Source organism: Geotrypetes seraphini, chromosome 12, assembly GCF_902459505.1.
Source record: "Geotrypetes seraphini chromosome 12, aGeoSer1.1, whole genome shotgun sequence".
NCBI lineage: Eukaryota > Metazoa > Chordata > Amphibia > Gymnophiona > Dermophiidae > Geotrypetes > Geotrypetes seraphini.
The window spans coordinates 74,230,019-74,254,878 of NC_047095.1; the positions used below are offsets into that span (position 1 = coordinate 74,230,019).

Here is a 24,860-nt window from a genome sequence, read left to right on the forward strand (position 1 = left end):
TATTCTTGGGTCCAAAATGTGTCACCTGCACTTTCAGGCACTACATATAATGTAGTGTAGTGTGTGGGAAGTGCAGAGAAGATGATGGACATGCCCCTGCATTTACCATACACAACCGAACCATACTTTAGTAGAAGAGCCCCTTAGTTTCTAGTTGCAGATTTTTGAAAACTTGATCCAAATGTGCCAAAGATTGGTGTCCTATAAAGCATCGCATTGATTGTGAAATCTGTGAAGGATTTGCATGGAGGGTCGTGGTGGATTGCCTTTGATGCAGGAAGTTTTTCACCCCTGACGCAGCAAGAGCGAAACGGAGATTTCCCCGTCAGGTGGGCTGTTTACCCACGAGGCCTGGGTAGTGGGGCTTGGGAGTAAGCCTGATTGGAGACAGCTGGGACTTCGTGGACAGCTAAGTTTTTCCTTTTTCCTTGCTCAAGTTGCAATATTTCTGACTGTGCCTCTGGACCGCAATCTTTTTTCACACAATGTTTGTATGTGAGATTTTGGCGTGCTGGATGTGAGGTGTTTTTTTGGGGGGCTGCTATTGTGCCCCATTTTTCACCACTGTTTTTGATATAGTGAAGACACATAAGTAGAGTTCTTTTAGCCATATGAAGCTTAACTGAGGCTTTTTCTCCACTTTTTTTCTGTCTTCTGTAGGTGTATGTGTGATGTGTGGGTGGCCTTGCAGTATTCCAGAACACCCTTGAATGTTCGATTTAAGGTGCATTTTGAGGTAAATGGTGATTGTTTGTGTCCCTATCCTTAGTTAGTCTGAAGTAGTGTCCTATGAAGTCCCATTCCTCGCTACCAATGCAAAGTAGAAGGTGAATGAGAGGCACTTTGGTACAATCATGTCAGTTTCCTTTGGAAAAGTGCCTTTTGTGTATATTTAAACAGGACACACTGGAGTTGCACATGTCCCTTTACTGAACTCATAAAAGGAGTCTGCAATCTCAGGATCTGCTATAAAATGTCATACATTAAGGAGCGAGTGAAGTGCAAGATCTTGGCCATCTCACCAAACCTCCGTGAGTGAGGAAAGTTATCTGACATTAATAATATAATGGTCAATATTCAACTGGCAGTGGTCAGCAGTTTTTCAAACACTGACCAATGTAGGTAAAATTAGGCCCCAATATCCAATACTGAGCCTTATCTGGGTTCCAACATTGAATCACAACAAAGGGAATGGAGCAAAACTCCCACAAGCTTGAACCAAGAAACAAAAAGTGTGAGGAGTCTGAAACAGAACACGTCAAACCTCAGCATAACATACGCTGGACAACATGGTTGATATACAGTATATATGGTGTTTTATTCACAATTGAAGAGACCCAACATAGTCCGTGTTTTGGCTACAAAGAGCCTACCTCAGGATTCACAAATACATCAATTGTTGATCCTTATAAAACAATCAGATATAATTCACCCAGTGACATGCAGTGACATTTATAATAGGGGATTCAGTAGATGAACTAAACCAGAGGTGACTAACCTCAGCCCCCGCAAAGATGTGAATAAACATGTGGATAAAGGTGAGCTGGTTGATATAGTGTAGCTAGATTTTCAGAAAGCTTTTGATAAAGTTCCTCACGAGAGGCTCCTGAGAAAATTAAAGAGTCATGGGATAGGTGGCAAAGTTCAGTTGTGGATAAGGAATTGATTATCGGATAGAAAAAAGAAGGTAGGGTTAAATGGTCATTTTTCTCAATGGAGGAGAGTAAACAGTGGGGTCTGTACTGGGACCGGTGCAATTTAACTTATTTATAAATGATCTGGAAATTGAAACAACGAGTGAAATGATTAAATTTGCGGATGACATTAAACTGTTCAAAGTTGTTAAAACGTATGCGGATTGTGAAGAATTACAGGCCGACCTTAGGAAATTGGAAGACTTGGCGTCCAAATGGCAGATGAAATTTAATATGGACAAATGCAAAGTGATGCACATTGGGAAGAATAACCTGAATCACAGTTACCGGATGCTAGGGTCCACTGTGGGGATTAGCGCCCAAGAAAAGAATCAGGGTCTCATCGTAGACAATAAGATGAAATCTTCTGCCCAATGTGTGGCGGTAGCCAAAAAAGCAAATAGGATGCTAGGAATTATTTTAAAAAGGATGCTTAACAAGACTAAAAATGTTATAATGCCCCTGAATCGCTCCATGGTGCGACCTCACCTGGAGTATTGTGTTCAATTCTGGTCTCCTTATCTCAAGAAAGATATAGTGGCGCTAGAAAAGGTTCAAAGAAGAGCGACCAAGATGGTAAAAGGGTTGTAACTCCTCTCATATGAGGAAAGACTTAAACAGTTAGGGCTCTCCAGTTTGGAAAAGAGATGGCCGAGGGGAGATATGATTTATGTCTACAAAATCCTGAGTGGAGTAGAACGGGTACAATTGGAAAAAATTACAAAGACTAGGGGACACTCAATGAAGTTACAGGGAAATACTTTTAAAACTAATAGGAGGAAATTTTTTCACTCAGAGAATAGTTAAGGATGTGGTATGAGCGGATAACATAGCTGATTTTAAGAAAGATTTGGACAAGTTCCTGGAAGAAAATTCCATAGTCTGTTATTGATAAAGACATAGGGGAAGCCACTGCTTGCCCTGGGTCGGTAGCATGGAATATTGCTACACCTTGAGTGACCTGGATTGGCCACTGTGGGAATGGGCTATTGGGCTTGATGGACCATTGGTCTGACCCAGTGAGGCTATTCTTATGTTCTTAATGTATATTCATTGGAGATATCCTGAAAACCACAACTAGACTGAGGTTCTCAAGGAACAAGGTTGGACACTCCTGTGCTACATATTATAATACATACCCAAAGTTAATGTGCGCACTGTGCTGAATGATGTCATGTCTTGGTTTCTTTCTAAGAGCCACATATAACATTTGCTACTTCTCCTTTTGACTTCTGTACTGATGTGAAGAAATTTAAGTTCTGTATCATTACCACCTTTACAAAACTTCAAAATCCATAAAATCTATTACTTCATCGTATGTCCCATAGTCCTAGTATTTTTGGAAAGAGTGAAGAAGCGATTCACATCTACCCTTTCCACTCCACTCATTATTTTACAGACCTCTCTCATATCACCCCTGAGCCATCTCTTCTCCAAGCTGAAGATAGGTCTGTAAAATAATGATAATGAGGCCTGCCTAGGCAGGCCCAGAGGAAGAGCTGGGAGTGAGCAGCCGGTCGCTGGCGGTCAGGGCCTTCACTGAATACCCTGAAGGCCCTGACTGCACCCCACTGAATTCACCACAGAGTCACAATTGAGCTAACAAATTTGTAGGAAACCTACACCAGCCCTTGCCGGTACAGATTTCCTCAAATTTGTTGATTCAGTTGTGGACCTGTGATGAATTATATCTATGATTGTTTTATAAGGATCAACAATTGATGTATTTGTGACCCCTGAGGTAGGCTCTTTGTAACCAAAACATGGTCCGAGTCGGGTTTCTTCAACAGGTTCTTAATTACATATTCTCCCCAATGATCCCTCCGATCAGTTACTCAAAACTTGCTTTCAATCCCATCCTTAAAACATATCAACACTATGCAAAATAATATTTTCTCTAACTTCCCCTAAGCTCTGGAACTCAGCCCCTAAATGTCACTAAACCTCTTCAAGACCAACTTAAAAACATGACCGTCCTTATCAGGATGCTTTACATGCATTTTAAACCTACACTATTGCCGGTCTCTGTGTTTCCCTTCACCCTGTTCTTCCTTATTTCCTCTTTTTATTTTAAATAATGTAGTTCTTCCTCATTTTCCCTAATGTCACTGTTTTAGTCTTTGTTTTATTATGTGCTTCATTACTACCTGCTGTCTTTCCGATTGATTATGTATTCATTTTTTATGTTTCCCTTTTTTAACTACCATATTTTTCACTCCATAAGATGCACCTGATCATAAGATGCACCCTAGATTCAGAGGAGGAAAAACCAAGAAAAAAATATTCTGAACCAAATTGTGCCTCTGAACCCAGCCCCCTAGGAAAATAGACAAATATACTGCAGCAGACAGATTTTGATCACTAAATTGAAATCCTACCTTTGTAGTCTGATGATTTCTGGTTGCATTGGATAGTTATTTCTTTCCTTCTTTCCTTCCTTTCTACCTTCCTCAGGCCCAACAATTGTCTCTTTCTATTCCCTCCCTCCTTCCTTCCTGTATTCTGAGTTCGTGCCCCCTCCCCCTCACTGCTTTCCGCCTTTGTCCTTCCTCCTTCCCGAACTGAAGCCTGCCTGCTTTCCTCCCAGCAGCGCTAATTCCTCCTCCCTGGTCCGCCGCTTGCCCACTGCTGGCACAATTCCACAAAGGGAAGGGCTGGCGGCATGCAATTGGGCAAACAATCCTTCCCCCAACATCAATTCTGATGTTGGGGGAAGACTTGTGGGCCCGATTGCACGTTGCCAGCCCTTCCCTTCCTTTCCTGCAGCAGCAAGCGGGTAAGAGGGTGATGAGCAGCAGAAGAACACCTGGGGGGGGGGGGCACAATGAGCAGTAGCAGAATGCTGGGGGGTGAGGGGGCGGAGGTGTATTCGCTCCATAAGACACAGCCATTTTTCCACCCCCTTTTTGGGAGTAGAAAAAGTGCAACTTATGGAGCAAAAAATACGGTATGTAAACTGCTTTGAAGCCTGATTAGGCGGTATATGAAATTTTTACTAAACTTGAATAAAACACCACATATACATATATAGTATATCAACCATTTTATCCAGTGCATGTTTTTCTGTTTCAGACTCCTTCCACTTTTTGTTCTAGCACTGAATATCTGAGTCTGACAGAACTCAGGCCTCTGGCTCTTATACAGATCCTGGACAATATTCCGCCCCTCTCCTGTCAAGATGCCCAGCTAATATTGATATTTAGTTAAGTTGGCCAGCTGAGTACACTTTAAATGTTCAGGAGCTTAACCCTGCCTGTTTAAATCAGAGCATAAAGAAACAGCATCCCCAAACCACGTTCATCGTAGGAAGCACTTACCAAGTCGTGAACTCCACGTGGATCTTAATGGGAGCTCCACATTGTCTTCTAGTCCTGCCTCCATGAAACTTGGGCTCGTGGTGCTCATGCCAGCAATAGTAGCCATCTGCCAAGGCTCTGGTGGCGGGAATCCAGCGATCACACCAGATAGCAGTGACAGGAAGGTGAAAGTTGTCCAGAGTGTCACCTTGAAAACACAAGGCATGGTAGTAGCCAAAGTAATAACACATGATGAAGGAAAGAAGGCTGGGAATGCTGTAATCCTTCTGGCATGCCTCCTGTTTACAGATAACATGTGCAGCTTCAAGCCTTACACTCTTCCTACTCTGCTCTAGAATATTTGGCAGGGCTCTCTTTACTTCTCTGACACACCCTTCTCAGAGGAAGCTGACTGTCTGCTGCCTCCAGCAAGGCATTTCATGGAAGAATGTATTTCTTAAAGAGCCCCTCAGTAAATTGAGTGACAAGAAAATGTGACTTGAACTCAGGGCAAGACACCAAAAGAGAGATGTAACTGCAGGAACGCAATTATCTAGAGGCAAAGAGAAAAGGATGAGTGGAAAAGAGCTTCACAAATGTCATCACCTTGGGCTGTGTGAGAATCAGAAATGAACTTTAATCCCTCCTCATTCTTCTGGAAGCTTAGTTTGCAAAAGGAGTATTTGGTCTACCCTGATCTCACTTGCTTCCCAGGTCCTTTTTCTGTGCTACATAACACACACTGACACAAGGCTGAAAACTGGAGAACTAAGCATAGCAGGGGCAGGACTGGGATTCTTCATCCTTTGTAGACTTTGAGATCCTACAGTAAGACCCAAGACTGGGAGAGCCTAAAGAATGAGGTTTCTTCACTTCAGTGTCATGTCAAACCTCACTTAATTCTATGCAGTCAACACTTGATTTGTGTTTAGACAGACATTCCCATCTTAAGAAGTTAATTTTACTCTTCAGTCCTCTGAGTCAGGATTCCTGAGAAAGAAAGACATTAACAAAGCAATTTCATCCAGTCACTGAGCTCACCCCTATGATTGCTAGCATAAGGCTCTTTTTTAGGTTAAGACAATTCTGAACCAAATTGGGTTAAGACACAATTCTGTGTCAGAAAAGTTATACTCACCTTACAACTCTGGTGTTGTTTTTTCCCAGACACTAATCTTCTTCCCATAAATGCCAGCCCCAGCTCTGGGAACATCAGCACCTCCTTTCTGAAATCACAAAAGAACCTGTGAAACCCAAAGTCCCTCTCCAGCCTCATCCACATAGAAACATAGAAGATGACGGCAGAAAAGGGCTACAGCCCATCAAGTCTGCCCACTCTGCTTACCCACCCCCTGTCTATGCCCTAATGACCCAATTTCCTTATCTTGACCCTCGTAGGGATCCCACATGGGTATCCCATTTATTCTTAAAGTCTGGCACGCTGTCTGCCTCGATCACCTGCACTGGAAGCTTGTTCCAATGATCAACCACTCTCTCTGTGAAGAAATACTTTCTGGTGTCGCCATGAAATTTTCCGCCCCTGAGTTTGAGCGGGTGCCCTCTTGTGGCCGAGGGTCCCTTGAGAAAGAAAATATCATCTTCCACTTCGACACGTCCCGTGAGGTACTTAAATGTTTCGATCATGTCTCCCCTCTCCCTACGTTCCTCAAGAGTGTAGAGCTGCAATTTGTTCAGTCTCTCTTCGTAAGCCTGTCCTCATCTAATTGCTAGACTGTGCCCCTCCCTAACTTTATTCTGACTTCATTATCCTACTCTGCATGTCTCCTATGCCCATCTTCTCAAACCCCATTCAGAGGAGAATTGGGTAACAGGGTGCTAAGAAAGACTCTGGTTACGGTGCCTATTATAAGTCTATTCTCTAAAGAAAAGTAGACACAAGCACAAGAACATAACAAAGCGCTTTACAATACAGTATGACCACTGTAAAAGAAAAGACCAGGGGATGTAAATTGTACAATTAATGTCAATCAGACAATGCAGAGAGACATTAGGAAACTTGACCATCCAGGAATCATTGAAAAGAAAATGTCTTCAAGGCCTTTTTAATCTGGGAGACTAAGTGCATAATGTAGAATCTATATAGACAGTCTATGACCGTGAAAACCTTCCTCTTCACTAATCCAGCTCCTTAATGACCAATGCAACTCATGGGAACTTAACTGCCAATTACCAATCATGTCCTTGCTTACAATGCAAAGCTTTAGTACTTTGACAAGGTATCCCATGAGCGGCTGCTTTAGAACCAATAATAGGAAGTACTTCACTCAGAGGGTGGTGGATACCTGGAATGCGCTTCCGGAGGGTGTGATAGGACAGAGTACTTGGATAAATTGGATAAATTCTTGAAAGAAAAAGTTATTGAAGGATATAGATAGGGAAGATATAGGATAAAGAAAGGGTACAGTTAGAAGGATATATAGATAAGGAAGGATTGAAGGATATAAAGGATCACTTACAGGTCATGGACCTGATGGGCTGCCATGGGAGCGGACTGCTGGGCACGATGGACCTCTGGTCTGACCCAGCGGAGGCAAATTCTTATGTTTTTATGTTTTGCTGTCCTAAAACTATGCTATGCCATGTAAGATCTTCTACGAATGCTGCAAATTCTTCTAAGCTATGTCTGCCAAATATGTCTTTCATCTAATTTTGTCCTATCTATACTATGAATGTACCTTTGTAACCCATTGTGGGCTCCTTTGGGAGGATGGGCTAAATAAATGAATTAATATACGGAAAACACTCTTGCTTGAAAAATAGAGCCAAAGTCTCGAACATGATAGAATAACTAGATAATTTGCCTGTGAAGACCGAAGTTGACAAACAGGTTGATATGGAATAAGTAAAGAATTCAAATATTGAGAGATTCTAGTCTAACATGCTTGATGGGCCAGTATATCAAGCCTTTATAGCTAATCTATGCATTACAATTACACCTGGTACAAATGTTTACACCTAGATGTTAGCACAAATGCATGCAAGTGATAGAATGATATAATTTACATAACATAACTTTATTTTTCTATACTGCCTTAATCAGAAGAATTCTAGGTGGTTTCCACAAAAGGACAATCAGTGAAATACAAAATAGTAAAAAAATGAATATAACCTATTATGATAAAAAAGACATTAAAAATTTAAAATTAATGGACTAAAATGAATTATATTAAAGATAAAAGCAGAGATTAAGAGATAAATTTGTCAGATAATATTGTCTTGATTTCTTTTCTAAAAGCGCCATAGGACAGCATGGCTCCACTGATATAATTACCCAACCAGGACTGTTGTTTGTTTGCTTGAAAAGCAAGCATCCTGTCTAAATAAGACCTGAGTTTGCAGCCTAAAATCTTCGGGTAAGCAAATAGGCTGCAAATCCTGGTTATCCCACAGGGTTATATAGCACGAAATGAGATAGCAGGTATGTAGGTGCCAATCCCCAGACTGACTTAAAACAGAGGCATGAGAATTTAAACATTACTCGTGCCTCCACTGGTAACCAGTGCAATGACCAGTAATAAGGACTGATATGATTGCTTTTCTTCAGTCCGAATATCAGGCGAACAGCCGTATTCTGCACTATTCTTAATTTTCTCACAACTTTCTTTGGTGTGCCCAAGTAGACAATATTACAGTAGTCCAATATGGATAATACCATTGCCTGCACCAACAGTCTAAAGGCTAAGAAATCAAAATAATTTTTGATGGTCTTTAATTTCCATAATGTAAAAAAGCACTTTTTCACCACCAAATTTATGTGCTCTACCAAAGTTAAATGGGAGTCTAAAATGACTCCCAGTCTTTTTATAGATTTTAAAATTGGGTAGTCATGGCCATTCAGGTGAAGCGATGTCTTAGTTATTTTGTCATTTGACTTGCTAAAATTTTTTTTATCTTATTGGTTGTCCATTGTTTCAATTCAGACATGATATAAGAAAGGAATTAAAATGGAAATATCATCAGCATATATGTAAAAGATTAAATTTAGCTTCTGCAGTAAATGTCCTAAAGATGAAATGTATATATTAAATAACGTGGGTGATAGCGGGGAGCCTTGAGGTACCCCTGAAGGATTACTCCATGAATGGGAGTATTTTCCATCACTCACCACTCGATAGGACCTTTTTTTCAAAAAACCCTGAAACCAATTCCAGGCTCTTCCCGAGAGTCCCATTTCATCTAAGCAGTGTAGCATTATTTCATGATCGACCAAGTCGAACGCACTGCTAGGATCCAATTATAAAATTAAAGCACTAGTACCTGTGCTAAAAAAAACCCATAGAGGTGACTTAAAATTGAAACTAAAAGTGTCTCGGTACTAAAACCTTTTCTAAATCCTGACTGGTGTTCATTAAGAATATTATATTTATCTAAATAATTCACCAGTTCTAGATTAACCAATCCCTCCATAAGTTTAGTGAATAAAGATATGCTTGCTATAGGTCTATAATTTGATTTTAGAGCAATAAATGCCACCGAAAAGTTGGACAAAAGCCAGAGATGACTTCTACGAATTTGTTCTACATAATTCAATTGCTCCTTCATATAATATTATCACAGGAGACATAAACTTACACTTAGATGAAGAGGGCAACCCAGAAGCGAAATATTTTAAAAACTTCCTATCTTTGCTTAATTATAACCTCCCTCTAACCACACAACCATTTAGATGTAGTAGCTATGTCCACAAAGGAGACCCTGGATCCTTCTATCTCTCTACCAGAGGGCACCTGGCGTCGTGACATCTGGTCTGATCATTTCACTTATTATTTTACCCTATCCTGGACTCATCTAAATTCTAAAACACAATCAAAGATTAAAAAAAAAAAGAATATCTCTCAAGGGGCCATATCAACCCAGAGGAATATTGGTCTCAATAAGAACTGCAAGCAGAAATAGAAGAGGGGATTGATTTCTGGGATCACTGGATGAAAACGAGCACAGCCATCCTAGACAATATTGCCCCTAAACGTAATAGTAAACGCCGCCCAAATAAACATAATAAATGGTTCGACGCTGAACTTTTGAAAATGAAACAAGTAGTAAGATGCCTTGAAAGGATCTGGAAAAAATTGGGAAAACTATCAGATTGGAATATCTGGACATCCGACATAAAAAGTTACAAACAATTGATAAAAGATAAACGCAAAGCATTCTACTCATCCAAAATTGACCCATCCAATACTAGCTCGACAGGAACCAATACAAAAGAATTGTTCAACTTGGTTACAAATTTATTTGATACCCCACGCCACACTCAACCCAGCAAACAATGTAGCACAACACTTTCACTCAAAAATTAAAAACTTAAGGAATAACTGCTCAGCAAACAACATACATGAATATCAAATAGTTAACAGACAAGGAAATGAAATACCAGTGGATAGGATCTGGAGCTCCTTTCAAAATTTAGAATGGAATAATTACTTCAAAGAATACAAAATCGTACTGCGTCTTGGACTCCTGTCCCCTAGAAATTATGAAAACAGCCCCATTAGACTTTAAATTAACATTGTTGAATTATTTGTCCGAAAATTAAAAAAACCGAAAATTCCCTACGAATAATGGTCACATTATAATAACCCCAATTCCAAAAAATCGTAAAGAATCACTAGCATTAGTAACCAACTACAGACCAGTAGCTTCCATTCCATTGTTTGTAAAAATCATGGAAGGATTAGTGCACACCCAATTGATGGAATATCTTGACCAGTTCTCTCTCCTACATGAAACCCAATCAGGTTTCAGACCTTTATTTAGCACTGAGACAGTAATTGCAGCCATATTGGATAACTTACGCTCCTTGTTTAGTAGAGGCCTCAATGCCCTGATTATGCAATTTGATATGAGTTCCGCCTTTGACTTAGTAGACCATGAGAAATTGCTACAATGCTTAGATGCAATTGGTATCAGAGCAGAGGTATATCCTGCACCTATCAAGTTCGTTTTGATTGCAATCTCGGACACCTGAAGTAACCCATCTGGCGTCCCACAGGGGTCACCACTATCCCCATTACTTTTCAGTGTTTACATGTCAACATTAGGTGCACAACTGTCCCAACTAGGAATAAAATTATTCAGTTATGCAGACGACTTTACGATCATCATCCCATTTGCCACCTCTCTCTCAGAAGTTACTCCCATGGCAACAGAAGCACTAAACTCGATGGAACAATGGATGACTGAATTTAGACTGAAGCTCAATTCAGAAAAAACAAAATTCTTCATAGCTTCACCACACCCACTAGATACTACAACTCCACTATGCATCAACTATCTTAGTTACCCCATTCAACCCACTCTAAAGGTTCTGGGCGTAACGCTGGACCAGGGCCTAACCATGAAAGACCAGGTAGACTTTTTGGTCAAAAAAGTTGTTTTTACTCTCTGGAAGCTTCGATCCATTAGAGCATATTTTGACGCACCATCATTTATAATCCTGGTACAATCCCTCATACTGAGCCAACTGGATTACTGCAACATCGCCTAACTGGCAATTTCCTAGAAGAATATGCGGCGATTACAACTGGTGCAGAATGCAGCAGTCAGGCTGATCTTCGGGTTGAAGATGTTCGATCACATAATTCCCTCATATCGACTCCTGCATTGGTTGCCAATGGAGGCGCGTGTGAGGTTTAAGTTTGGCTGCTTTTGCTTCAAGGTTCTATTCGGTGTAGCCCCCAAATACATAACCGACCTATTCTCCTTTTCAACCAGTAGACATAAAAGAAGCTGAAACTTAAATTTTGTTCCCTCTCCCCGGTTAGAGGATGCAAATTCAAAATTCATCACCAACATCTTCTCTCTTATCAAGCAGCATTATGGGGCAACAATCTGAAACAACTACTTACGCTTGCCAATACATATAGGGAATTTAGGAGACAACTGAAAACATATCTGTTCCTAAAGTACATAGGAAACTGATTCGCACAATCTCTCTCTCAATACCAGATCTCTAGAACTGCTAAACAATAGATATTAACTATGTCAATTCTATTCAATTTGTAACATTTTTTTATAATCATTGTAAACCGCATAGAACTTCATGGTCCTGCGGTATATAAACCATTATTATTATTATTATTTTGGGGCTCCTTTTACGAAGCCGCATTAGCCACAGGCTCAAGAACAAACAAAACAAAGTGGGATTGGGCAATGAACACTCCAAGAGCAAAAAATAATAAAAACAAACTTGTTTATTTCAAAAAAGGACGAACATCAACTGTGGACCTGACATAGTACTGTGTTTCGGCGAGGTAAGTCACCTGCATCAGGGGTCAGTGAGATGTAGTAATCCACTGGTAAACAAGTCTTTTGTAAATGTGAAGCTTAGGCACAGGACCGTTCAAAAAGTCAGACACTGAGAACTGACCAAACAATCTCAGTGACCCCTGATGCAGGTGACTTGCGCTGCCGAAACACAGTACTGTGTCAGGTCCACAGTTTATGTTCGTCCTTTTTTGAAATAAACAAGTATGTTTTTATTATTTTTTGCTCTTGGAGTGTTCATTGCCCGATCCCACTTTGTTTTGTTTGTTCTTGAGCCTGTGGGTTCTGGTCCTCTTGGACTCTTGTTTGTTATAGCTACACATGTGACACACATAAGTTAGAGACTACTCTGATATTTAGCACTGACATTCCCATGAGCACTCTGGAGTAACTGGTTGGGCCTCAATTATATGCACATATTTGAGCTGTTCCACTAGTATTGTCAAGAAGGAAGCAGGTGTCTGTCTAGGCCCCTTTTGCAACTACTGCCCTTATCCACGTAAGTACTTAAAATAGATATATGAAACAATTGCCCTCAAGGTATCATTTGTAGTGATTGCTCCATCTTTCCTTTGAAAGTACATGTAGCCAGGAAGGCGTTATACATCTACCACTGGTTTGCAGCTTTAGGGGCCCACTTGGCTAGTCAGATCCAGGCCCAGAAGAAACCTCCCTCTCCCACCAGATGATTACAAATCAATCCCTTCCTCCCACTGGCTCGGATTAAAAATAAACTTGCAGCGGCCCAACAGCCATTCTCTCCTCACCCTCCGACCCCCAGCTCCATTAGCTGCGAGAGCAAACAGCACTAATTCCTGTCGAGACCCTGATGTATGTGTATGCCTAACAAGTTTAAAACAGTGTTTCTCAACTTGGTCCTGGAGTCCTTCCTTGCCAGTTAGGTTTTCAGGACAGCCACAAATGAATATGCATGAAAGAAATTTGCATATAATGAAGGCAGTGTATGCAAATCAAGTTTATGCATATTCATTGTGGATATTCCGAAAGCCTGACTGGCAAGGAGGGATTCCAGGACCAAGTTGTTTTAAACTTGTTAGGCATGCACATACATCAGGGTTTCGACAGGAATTAGTGCTGTTTGCTCTCGCAGCTAATGGAGCTGGGGGTCGGAGGGTGAGGAGAGAATGGCTGTTGGGCCGCTGCAAGTTTATTTTTAATCCGAGCCAGTGGGAGGAAGGGATTGATTTGTTAATCAGCTGGTGGGAGAGGGAGGTTTCTTCTGGGCCTGGATCTGACGAGCCAAGTGGGCACCTAAAGCTGCAAACCAGTGGTAGATGTATAACGCCTTTCTGGTTTAGAAGAAAAAAATGTGTGTGACAGCACTGCCTAAATTATAACATATGCGTGTATATTCACAATCTGATCATCTAATTTCATCTCAATGAGCATCGTGCTTGAAAATGAAGCCCCATCAGACTGTGCATGTGAGCTGTGGTCCCTGCCTTCAGTGTTCAGTGGATCAGCAGGCATCTCAGGTGACTCCACATCATTGCAGCCTTTGCACCTGCAGAGTGGGAACTTGCCAGGTACTTCGGCCTAGATTGGCCACTGCTGGAAGCAGGATATTGGGCTTGATGGACTTTTGGTTTGTCTCAGTATGGCAATGCTTATGTCATGTTACACTGTGTGATTTGTCAGCTGTAGCACAGTGCACTGTCTGCAAAGACATCCACTAGCAGGCTCTGGGCCTTACTGACCAATGGTCCATCAAGCCCAATAGCCCGTTCTCATGGTGGCCAATCCAGGTCCCTAGTACCTGGCCAAAACCCAAGGAGTAGCAATATTCCATGCTACCGATCCAGGGCAAACAGTGACTCCCCCCATGTCTTTCTCAATAACAGACTATGGACTTTTCCTCCAGGAACTTGTCCAAACCTTTCTGAAAATCAGCTACGCTATCCGCTCTTACCACAGCCTCTGCCATTATGAAACATAGCGACTTTCTCTCTGTGTCTTGGGAGAACTATGACATGTGTCACTGTTTATTACAACCAGAATATCACTGCCACTGATAGCCCTTGCCTAGCTAATATTCAGAGAGAGAGAGAGAGGTAGCACAGTTCTCCTATATACCCTGACTCTAACACTGACAGGAGTTGGGCCCCTTAGAAATATTAGCTGTCTGGGTGATTGTATGGGAAAATTCTACTTAAAGCTCTGGGAAATAATATTTTTCCCATGAAGTTCCACTGGAATGTCTTCTTGAAGGAGGAGTTTGGCCTGAGAAAAGGCAGTGAAATCAGTCCAAATACATGCCAATTGCCAAGGCTAGCAGGCTTTGCAACTGATGGGGAGAAGTACAGGTGCTGTGACCTGCTGGAAGAGGTTTCAGCAGGGGAAAATACGAGGGCTATGAAACAAGAATACTTTGCACTGGCCTTAGAGTCCTTGGAAGCTCCCTACACAGACATATGCAAAATACCAGCTCTGGCTGCACTAGTACTTCTGAGCACCTCGTGTAGCTCCTTGAACTACTTGCTGAAGGTTCATAGAAGGAGAGAGCATCTTCTCTAGACCCTTAGGAGGGCTTTAGTCTTACACCAAGCAGGCTGCACATTTTTTCTAGACCCCTTGAAAAATTCTGGAGATATAAAAAGGATGGAGTTGGTCCAGAGGAAAACTACTAAAATGGTGTGTGGTCTTCATGATAAGGCGTATGGGGACAGGCTTAAAGATCTCAATCTGTATACTTTGGAGGAAAGGTGGGAGAGGGGAGATATGATAGAGATGTTTAAATACCCCAGTGACATAAATGCACAGGAGATGAGTCTCTTTCAATTGAAAGCAAGCTCTGGAATGAGGAGACATAGCTGTTATGTTAAAACCTCTGTTAAAGAGAGAAAATTTGGATAGGGAGAATTTGAGCAGCTACAGGCCAATTTCGATTTTACCAGTAGTCTCAAAAATTATGGAGAATATGTATTAAAAGAACTAGAAATATCTGTCGAAAGTTGGACGAACATTGTCAAAAACGTCCAAGTGCTGATAATAAAAACGGGTTTTGGATGTATTTCTAAACGAGCTATGCTTCCATAGTGCCACTGAACGACCATCGCTAAACAGGGCAGTTCAGGAGGAGTGTCGAGGGTGGGAGTTGAGCCGGATGTGGGTCGGCTTAGACTTAGTCGTACAGCATGTATAACCGAAAGTTATACGGCCCAGGATCAACAGAACTTGGACGTTGTGACTTAGACCATTTAAAGCATGGTCTAAGTCACAAAAACCCACCTAAAGTCACCAGATAAGCACTGAAAACACATAATACAGACCCCCACACACTACCCCAGTGATCTCCGACTCCCCCCAACCTCATAAAAATCATAATCACATCTTTAAAATTCAGCCTCCAGACCATCATTACCTGGCAGCCTGGCATAGGAAAGCCTAGTCGTCCAGCACAGAGGCAACTTAAGCCATCTTGAGGGTGGGTTAGGGACTCATAGAGAGAAGGATCCATGCCCATAAGCCCCTGTAATCACTGCATTGATACTTAAACATGTGCACTCCTCTATACACCCCTAAAAACCTTTTTTACTGGCATATAAGTGGCTCCTGCAGCCATAAGGGCTATTAGGGTGGTAGATAAGTGGGTCTAGGGGATTCTGGAGGTGGTTTGGGGGGCTCACCATGACCAATAAGGGAGCTGTAGTGAGGAGAAGACATGGCACCTTTTTTGTGAAGTTCACAGCAGTGCCCTATAAGGTACCCCACTATTTAGGTGCCATGTCTGGGTGTTCAGTCCATCACTTTGCAGACCCCTCCCACGTCCAACAGGGCTTGTTCTAGGCATTTTTGACTTGTACGAAAATGTGGTATAAAGATGGACAATTTAGCGACTTGGATGATCAGATTGGCAGGACATATCGTTAGACGATTTTTGAAACAAAAAAAATTTTGGACATATTTTTCGAAAATGTGTCCTAGGCTGTTTTTTTACTTTGGACGACTGTGACTTAGACGTTCCTTTCGATTATGCCCCTCCACGGGTTTAGGAAAGGCCATGGTGCTGAAACAGTGCTATCATCAACTCTTGATGTTTTGAGAAGAGGGATGGATGTAGGTAAAACTTTCTGCTGGTATCGCTTGATATACAGGCGGCATTTGATACTGTAGATCCTCTGTTGGATAAGTTACGGCAAGGTGGAATAGGTGGAGTGGTGATGAATTGGTCTAAATATCTCCTTACAGATTGGAAATTTGTCATAAAGTGTGGATCATGGTCATCTGAGATTAAGACGAAGATGAAAGGAGTGCCACAAGGGTCTGCACTATCAGCCCTGCTGTTTAACAGTTACGTTGCACCAATAGGAAAGGTTATGAATGAATTGGGCATATACTACCGTATCTATGCAGATGATATCCACTACTTCTTTCCTGTCCTAGATGGTGTGGAATATGTTAAACAGAAATTGGAAGATTGTCCCCCTCTTGTACTAATGGACACATTAGCATTTAGCGCGCGCCTTAGTAAAAGGACCCCTGTATGAGTAGAATAACAAGCCAAATGGCCTTGAATTTGAAAATGACATTGGTTCTATTTGTGGGGAACGATGAAATATTATTGAATAGGAGCAACTTGGAGGTGCAGGGTGGGACTCTAACAGGGGTCTATTTGGATTCAAAACCCAAAATGCCTAAACAAATATCCCAAATGGCTAAAGGGCTTTTTTTCCATTAAGATTGCTGTCGAGGGTAAAATCAATGATGTCAGTATCTGATTTTCAGACTGGTGATCTCCAGGCATTGCGCATGATCACAGGAGTAGCCTGGAATGATCACATTACGCCAGTACAATGAGAATTGAAGACAACATTTTGACAATTGTTCACCAGGTAACTGAAGGGGAGTCTCCTTCTCCTGAAACAGTATATACCGTCTAGAACGAAGTTATCGACTGATGCATTAGGTGAACACAAGTAACAGCTGTTTCGGTCGTTGGTCCACATTTGCCAGGATGCTTAAGATTATACAAAGAGAAAATGTTATTTAAGAAGTAATTTAAAAGCTTTTTATATGCCAGAGCTTTTTGTTAGCTTACCCTCTCTTTTACTAAGGTGTGCTCATCGGTTAGCGTACCTTAGTGAAAGAGGGACTTAGAGGATGAGCATTCTGCTAGTTTTAGCTATTATATGTGAAGAATAAGAACATAAGAGTAGCCTTACTGGGTCAGACCAATGGTCCATCAAGCCCAGTAGCCCGTTCTCACGGTGGCCAATCCAGGTCCCTAGTACCTGGCCAAAACCCAAGGTGTAGCAATATTCCATGCTACCGATACAGGACAAGCAATGACTTTCCCTGTGTCTTTCTTAACAACAGACTATGGACTCTTCCTCCAGGAACTTGTCCAAACCTTTCTTAAAACCAGCTACGCTATCCGCTCTTACCACAACCTCTGGCAAAGCGTTCCAGAGCTTAACGATTCTCTGAGTGAAAAAAAATTTCCTCCTATTGGTTTTAAAAGTATTTCCCTGTAACTTCATCGAGTGTCCCCTAGTCTTTGCAATTTTTGACGGAGTGAAAAATCGATCCACTTGTATCTGTTCTACTCCACTCAGGATGCATATATTATAATATGTTTGAGTATATCCTGAATATGTATGTTTTCTACTGTAACCCGCTTAGGTGTTAAGTGTGGAAGAAATTTTTTAAATAAATAAATGAAGGTAAAAGGGGACAGAGTCAGGATGGTGAATTTGTGGAACGGGTACTCAGTGGAGGTGGTAGAAATGAAACTGGATGTGAATTCAAGAAAGCTTGGGACAAGTCCATAGGATCTCTAAGAAACCGAATGGGAGATTAGACCTTATGACTTTGATCCTCTGTTCTAGTCCTGCCTCAGGCTCTGTTGAATATTCTTTGACTAGTGGAATAAAAGGACAGTGGCCAATAGCTCACTCTCCACTAGCTTCTACTTAGCCTGAGTGGCCACATCATTGTCACGTTGTTAGCCTTGATGAGACCGAAGCAGGGGCAACTGCAACTCTTTTCTTCCTCCCCTTCTGTATTTAATGCCTGGCTCTGTCTTGATGGGCAATAGAATGAATGCTTATTAGATCAAGTCTTTGTGTAGATCACAGTTCCACCTTTCCTCTGCCCCTCTTGAAATTGTGCGTAAGGGCTCGTTTGACTGCTTTGTACTTTCCACCACCATTTTATGAGAAGCATTGCATGATGGAAGTGGTTTCTAAACTGCACCCCAGGGGAAGGCAACAAAGAAGAGATGCTTCTCATTTCTAGCAAATTCTAAAATCCACCTCAGATACTCACTTTAAAGACAAGGATAACTTTTGACAGGCTTTCTCTAGAGACTCCCCAAGGTGCCCTTCATGTAAAATTGTCTCTCTGTAGCAGAATTAAATTACAGTGGTCCTGCAACTGGATCACAACATGAAACGAAGTGAATACAATATATTGCTGCAGGATATATGATTGTGATATCTAGAAAGAGTAAAAGTGGTACTTTTGTTAAAAAGGAGAAGCCTTTTCGAGAGAGCTCTGAGCTGGGAGTGCATTTCCTAATCCCCAGCACTGACCCAGTGATCTAGAAGGCCAGAGACTGCTGACACAGGGGGATCTCCTCAGGATTCAGGAGGAGTCACCCTGGATCCAGAAGGAAAGAGACAGTGATCACTGACCTGCGGACCTGGGAAAAGAGATAGGGAGTGCTCTCCCAGGGATCTGCTGCTCAGCACCTGGCAGGAGACAGTGAGTGCTGACCTGAGGATCTAGGGATCTCTTTCCTGGCCGACAAATCAAGTAAGGAGCTGATCCCAGGAAGAAAGGTGAATTTGACAGAAAATTATTCCACAGTCTTTTGGGTTTTCCATTCGTCCAGATGTTCTTGGCTGAGTGTATACACCCCCCTATTTCTCCATCTGTCCATAGTCAAGCAGGGCATGAGGAAAGCACAGTAAAGAAGACCTCTAAGCATGTTTCCCAGCCTATTGGGCAGTCCTGAAATAAACAAAGAATCCCTTTTTAGTACAGTCCTAACGATCTCCACGGCTGACTTGGTGGCTCTGTTCTTGAAGCCTGGATTTCCTCTTTTCCCTGGAAAGCTTTTCTCCACCTGAGGAAGATGGGGAAACGACCGCTGCACCTGTCACCTGATGACCGTTCAGCTGCAGGAATAAGGCAACCGTGCCCATTCCCATCTCGAGGGTCACTTTGAACAGAGGTTAGAGACTGAATTCCACTCCCATTCAAATCGTGCTAAAAAAGGAAATATTAGAAACATTAACAAGTAAAAATGGAATCCAACTCAGCTCATATTTCTGAGTTTCTTCCAGATTATCAGATGTAAATATAAATGGCCATGCCCTGTGGCCTATATAAAGCAACACTAAATGAAAGCCACATTCATTTCCCTTCTGTCTCAGACTCATCGGAGTTCAAGCATCTGAAACCCATTAGTGAAAGAACAGAATAACTCAAGTATTTGGAGGACATTAGGAAGACTGACATCCTCTGATGCTGTGACAAAACCCATACTCGAAGTTTTAAAAAGGAGGATTAGGGGGTCAAGCATTGACCTAAGCTCCATGTACAAATAGGAAAGAGAGACAAAACTCTGGACTCAAAGAGGTTGGTCTTGAAACTGTGTAAACACATGCACCGGAGCATCCCTCGCATGGACCTGGTCTGTGGCTAATTTTCCTCCTAAGAAATGCACAGGAAGATAATTCCCAGCTGAATCATTCAGTGAAGTGAGAGAATGTAGGAGGATGCACATTATACTGTAGTATCAGTCCCATAGTCCAGGTGTAATGCCCCCCCCCCCCCCCCAGCTCTCCTTCAGCTCACTAAGTCTTTCTTGCTGAAGAACACACAGTAATACTCTCTCAATGCCCTGCAGACAGCTTTCTCTGGTCAGTGGCCAAAATAACTTTTCCCATTAGACACAGTGATTCTCTTGGGTTCATTACACTCTGTTTCCTTGACTGTCGCCCCTGCAAAGCACGCAGCATCACTCGCATGGCATCCACTATACAAAGGGAAACGTGCTGGGGATGAGAATCTAGACAGGATGTTGCATCATTGTATAAAGGACACTAACTGCTACTAAAGAATATACAGACCAAAACTGAGCCCATATGGATACCAGCTGGGACTGAACACCCGCTAACCAGATACTTAAGGACCATCTTTTGGCTCAATGGCACCCGAACTGGATAAATGATAGAGATTGTTTCTCTGGATTAGAGATTTATGCATGATTTATCATTTAGAAGGTAATATAAGAGAGGTGATGGGCTGGGTTAATACTGTACCTATAAGCCGTTCTGAGCTCTTTGGGGAAAACGGGAGAGAAAACAAATTAAATGAATAAATAGTTGCAGGAAAATAGATAAGGGGTGCAATAATTTTGTGGTGTCAGTAGGTGGAAGCACCACCAGCATTTAAAACAGGAAAATTAGCATAGCCATGGGTGGGTTCAGGTAGGCAAAGGCCCGCCCAAGACTGGCACATCCTTGCAGTAGCTGGTGGGGATCCTCAGGTCCTGCCAGCTGAAGACTATCCCCGCTAGCCAGGGCTCTCCTCAACTTGGAAATCAGTGGTACCGATGTTGATCTCCCCCACCGAGCATGATCACTTTTGGCACATGCAGAACATCTGAGCATGTGCAAGGGGACAGCAACAGCCCTTGGACACTGCCACCGAGTTCTGGACAGTGGAAGAGGAGACGGCAGGAGGCAGCCAGCAGATGTCCCCGGATATTGAATGCCAGGCTAATTCCGGGGGCTTTTTGGCTGCTGGCAACTTAACAGGCTAATATATAATAACACTTTCAATTACAATTTATGCTTAAATGTCCAAAGGTGTGATGTAAGAACAGCATAGGGAAAAAGCCTCAGACAAGGGCCCTCCCACCTCCACCAAAGTGCTTTGCTAAAGGTGGTTGAGCGGTCACCTCACTGGCAAAAAACCTTCAATGAAAAGAAAAGCTCTTTGCTGTTGAAAACAAGAGAGAAAAAAAACATTTCCACTTATCTTCCACTAATCGGTAACTGACGGTGGCCAGCGTTTCATAAATCTGCTGCCTCAGGGTGTAACACGACCCATCTAAATTTAAAGTGGAACGCTGAACGTGTCTCCTGCAGGGTGCACGGGGGAGGAAACTGGTCTCCTGACCTAAAGGTGTGCTTACAAGCTGTCGTGTTTTAAGATGGGAGGGGTTGGGGCATAAATTGGAGTAAATCGGAGGTTCTTCTGTCCAAAAGGATTATTTGATACATTCCCTTTTCTTTGGAAGGAAGAGGGTATAAAATATTTAGGTATTTGGATTCAAGAAACCCTGGAAGAAATTATGAAAGTAAATGAAAAATCTTTATTCCTGGAGGTCACAGAAATGTGTGAACAATGGAACCCTTTACATCTGTCTTGGTGGAGGAGAGTTCAAATGATTAAGAAGACGATTTTGCCTGTGGTTTGTTACCAAATGGGTATGTTGTCAGTTTATTTCCAGGGGCCCTTTTATAAGAAGTTAAATAGTATTCTTACTAAATGTATTTGGCTGGAAAAAACTGCTCGAATTGCTTTAGTATCTTTACAAAAAACCAATTGCAGCAGGTGGGGTAAATTTTCCAAATTTTTATAGGTATCATCAGGCCTATGTTACTGTGTCAGGATATGTATTGGATCCTTCCTGAGCTCATGGAACATCTCCCTGATTGGTTGTATTTAGAGTGGCAACTTATGTCCCCATTACGATTGTTTCATGTGTTGAGTATCAAGTTACCCAGATATGTTAAGGACAATAGTATTTTATTTGACACCTGGAAAACCTTGAAATTTATTAACAAATTAACAGATATTCCAATAGAGAAATCCACTTATCAATCCTTATGGCTAAACTCCAAGATTCAAATTGGCAAGTCTGGGATCTTCTGGAAGCAATGGATGCAGGCAGGTATACATACATTGGATGATGTTTTATCAAATGTTTGATTTTTCCCGACTGCAACAATCATTTGGTATTTCAAAGTCTCAAAATTATAAGTGGTTGCAGTTGAAGCAAGCTATTCAGAAGGGGTTCCCTGATTGGCGAAATCTAAAAAATCATTATAGCATGCAGGACCTATGCTTCCAGACAGATTTGCTAGGACATCAGGCCGCCCGGTGGTATTAAAAAACAAAAACTAGTCTTAGAGACATTTGGAGAATTGAGATAAAGCAGCATATTTCTGCGTCTCAATGGCCACAAATTTGGACTTGGATGATGAGATGTACAGCGTCAGCATCTATGAGACAAACTTGGTTTTTCTTATTACATAGATCTTTTTGGACCCCTGTTAGGTTACAAAGTTAGACAGTTTAAATCTAATAGATGCTGGCACTGTCATCTAGACATTGGGACACTGGATCATCTGTTGTTCTATTGTCCTTTGATACTCAACTTTTGGAAGTCAATATGGGGACAGATTAATATCATACTGGAATCATCAATTCCATTGACATATGAGGTAGTCATATGTGGAACACTATTGCATATTAAGCCCCCCATGGACCGCTATAAATGCTGGCTTTTCCTAATTATGACTGGGATAGCCATGCAAATGGTAACTTGAAATTGGAAAAATTATGATCGCCTCAATTTTCCTTTTTGGTGGGTGAATTTATGCTCAAGCTATAGATATGAGAAAATTAATGCTGACATGTTGGGGCACAGCAATTTATTTAAACTGGTTTGGAGCCCGTTGACGTCTTTTATTACTTCATTATAGTTGTCTTTAATTTTTGTTTATTTCCACACACATCCAGGGAAGGGTATGGGGGGGCTTATTTCTTTGCTTTGTCTTAATCCTTGATGAAATGTAATGGAAGGAAAGGGGAGATTTATTCTTTATGCAGTGTTATTGATTATGATTATAAGTGTTTAACTTGCTGATTAATGTAAATATACGGTTATGCACTTTTGTTGGTCTTAAAAATCAATAAAGATTTATTTAAAAAAAAAAAAAAGAATGTACTGCCCTATTGGAAAGAGCAGTGGAGAAAAACACACAAAGCAAAATATCTGGTGCTCTAGAAGTTTAAAAAAAAGTTTAAAAAAAATTTTTTTTAAAAATTTTTATATATCACCTTATCAAATATCAAAGTGGTTTTACAAAGTATTTTTAAAAAAAACCCATTAAAAACAAATTTTCAATACAGCTACATGAATACCAACAGACAAACAATGAGTTACTGGTACGAAAGGTACCTATGATCCAGTGAGTCTTCCCTGCAATCTTCTTGCACGGTATCCTCTGGCTTAATAAAGTATAAAAGGACGATCATAGATCATACACATCTTTAAAAAGAAATGCTTTTAAATTAGCTTTGAATTTATCAAGGGATGTAAGTTCTCTTAAATGGTTGGAGGCCGAATTCCAGAGTGTAGGAGCCGTAACTGAAAAAATACTGGATCTCATTGTGTTGATGTGTCTTAATGAAGGGATAGTCAACAGATTTTGATTCCAGGAACGTAGGGAACGTTGAGTAGTGTGAGGGATCAGTAGCCTGTTGATAACTCCGGTTGGCTGGCAATTTTAGTTTTAAAGGTCAGTAAGATGATCTTATAGGAGATTCGATGCTCAATGGGAAACCAGTGAGCTTTGATCAGAAGAAGCGTGTCATGATCGTATTTATGTGCTTTTGAAATAATTTTTATGGCATGGCCATTACTGCATAAACCCTTACTCTCACCTATTTTGTAGGTGAGAAGGTTCCTTCATTAACCCTATAATAATTGGTCAGTGCGAGGCGATTTTTAGCACAGGACATGCCTACTTTCTGTCTCTAAAAAGGCCTCCCAAAGGTGGGTAGTGTGATCTTATAGGAGATTCGATGCTCAATGGGAAACCAGTGAGCTTTGATCAGAAGAAGCGTGTCATGATCGTATTTATGTGCTTTTGAAATAATTTTTATGGCATGGCCATTACTGCATAAACCCTTACTCTCACCTATTTTGTAGGTGAGAAGGTTCCTTCATTAACCCTATAATAATTGGTCAGTGCGAGGCGATTTTTAGCACAGGACATGCCTACTTTCTGTCTCTAAAAAGGCCTCCCAAAGGTGGGTAGTGTGTGCCAATTCCAAACCTAGAAATATAGAAACATAGAAAGATGACGGCAGATAAGGGCTACAGCCCATCAAGTCTGCCCATACCATTGACCCCCTTTTAAGTCTACTGGCCCCCTTAACTCTACTGACCTGCTCTATTAAGTCTATATCCTAGCGACCCTATTCATTGGTATGACTCTCGCAGTGATCCCACATAGGTATCCCATTTATTCTTGAAGTCTGGGATACTGCAGGCCTCGATCACCTGTACTGGAAGCTTGTTCCAATGCTCTATCACTCGTTCCGTGAAGAAGTACTTCCTGACGTCTCCACGAAACTTCCCTCCCCTGAGTTTGAGCGGATGTCCTCTTGTGTTCGAGGGTCCTTTGAGAAGAAAGATATCATCTTCCACCTCGACCCGTCCCGTGATGTACTTAAATGTCTCAATCATGTCTCCCCTCTCCCTACGCTCCTCGAGAGTATAGAGCTGCAATTTGTTCAGTCTCTCTTCGTACGA

The 24,860-nt window shown here is 41.5% G+C and overlaps 1 protein-coding gene across 3 annotated transcripts in view; it reads right to left on the minus strand.

Moving 5' to 3' along the window:
- Positions 1–24,860, minus strand: part of ARTN (artemin) — a 77,575-nt gene that overhangs the window by 12,428 nt on the left and 40,287 nt on the right. For 2 of the 3 annotated variants that reach the window (XM_033915297.1, XM_033915298.1), the window contains 2 exons: positions 6,129–6,216; positions 5,012–5,198 (listed from right to left, as the gene is read on the minus strand). In XM_033915297.1, the coding sequence (XP_033771188.1) occupies positions 5,012–5,198; positions 6,129–6,203 (262 nt within the window). In that variant the 5' untranslated portion in view covers positions 6,204–6,216. Of the gene's footprint in view, positions 1–5,011; positions 5,199–6,128; positions 6,316–24,860 lie in introns of those variants that run through there. The other variant, XM_033915296.1, reaches the window with a different exon arrangement.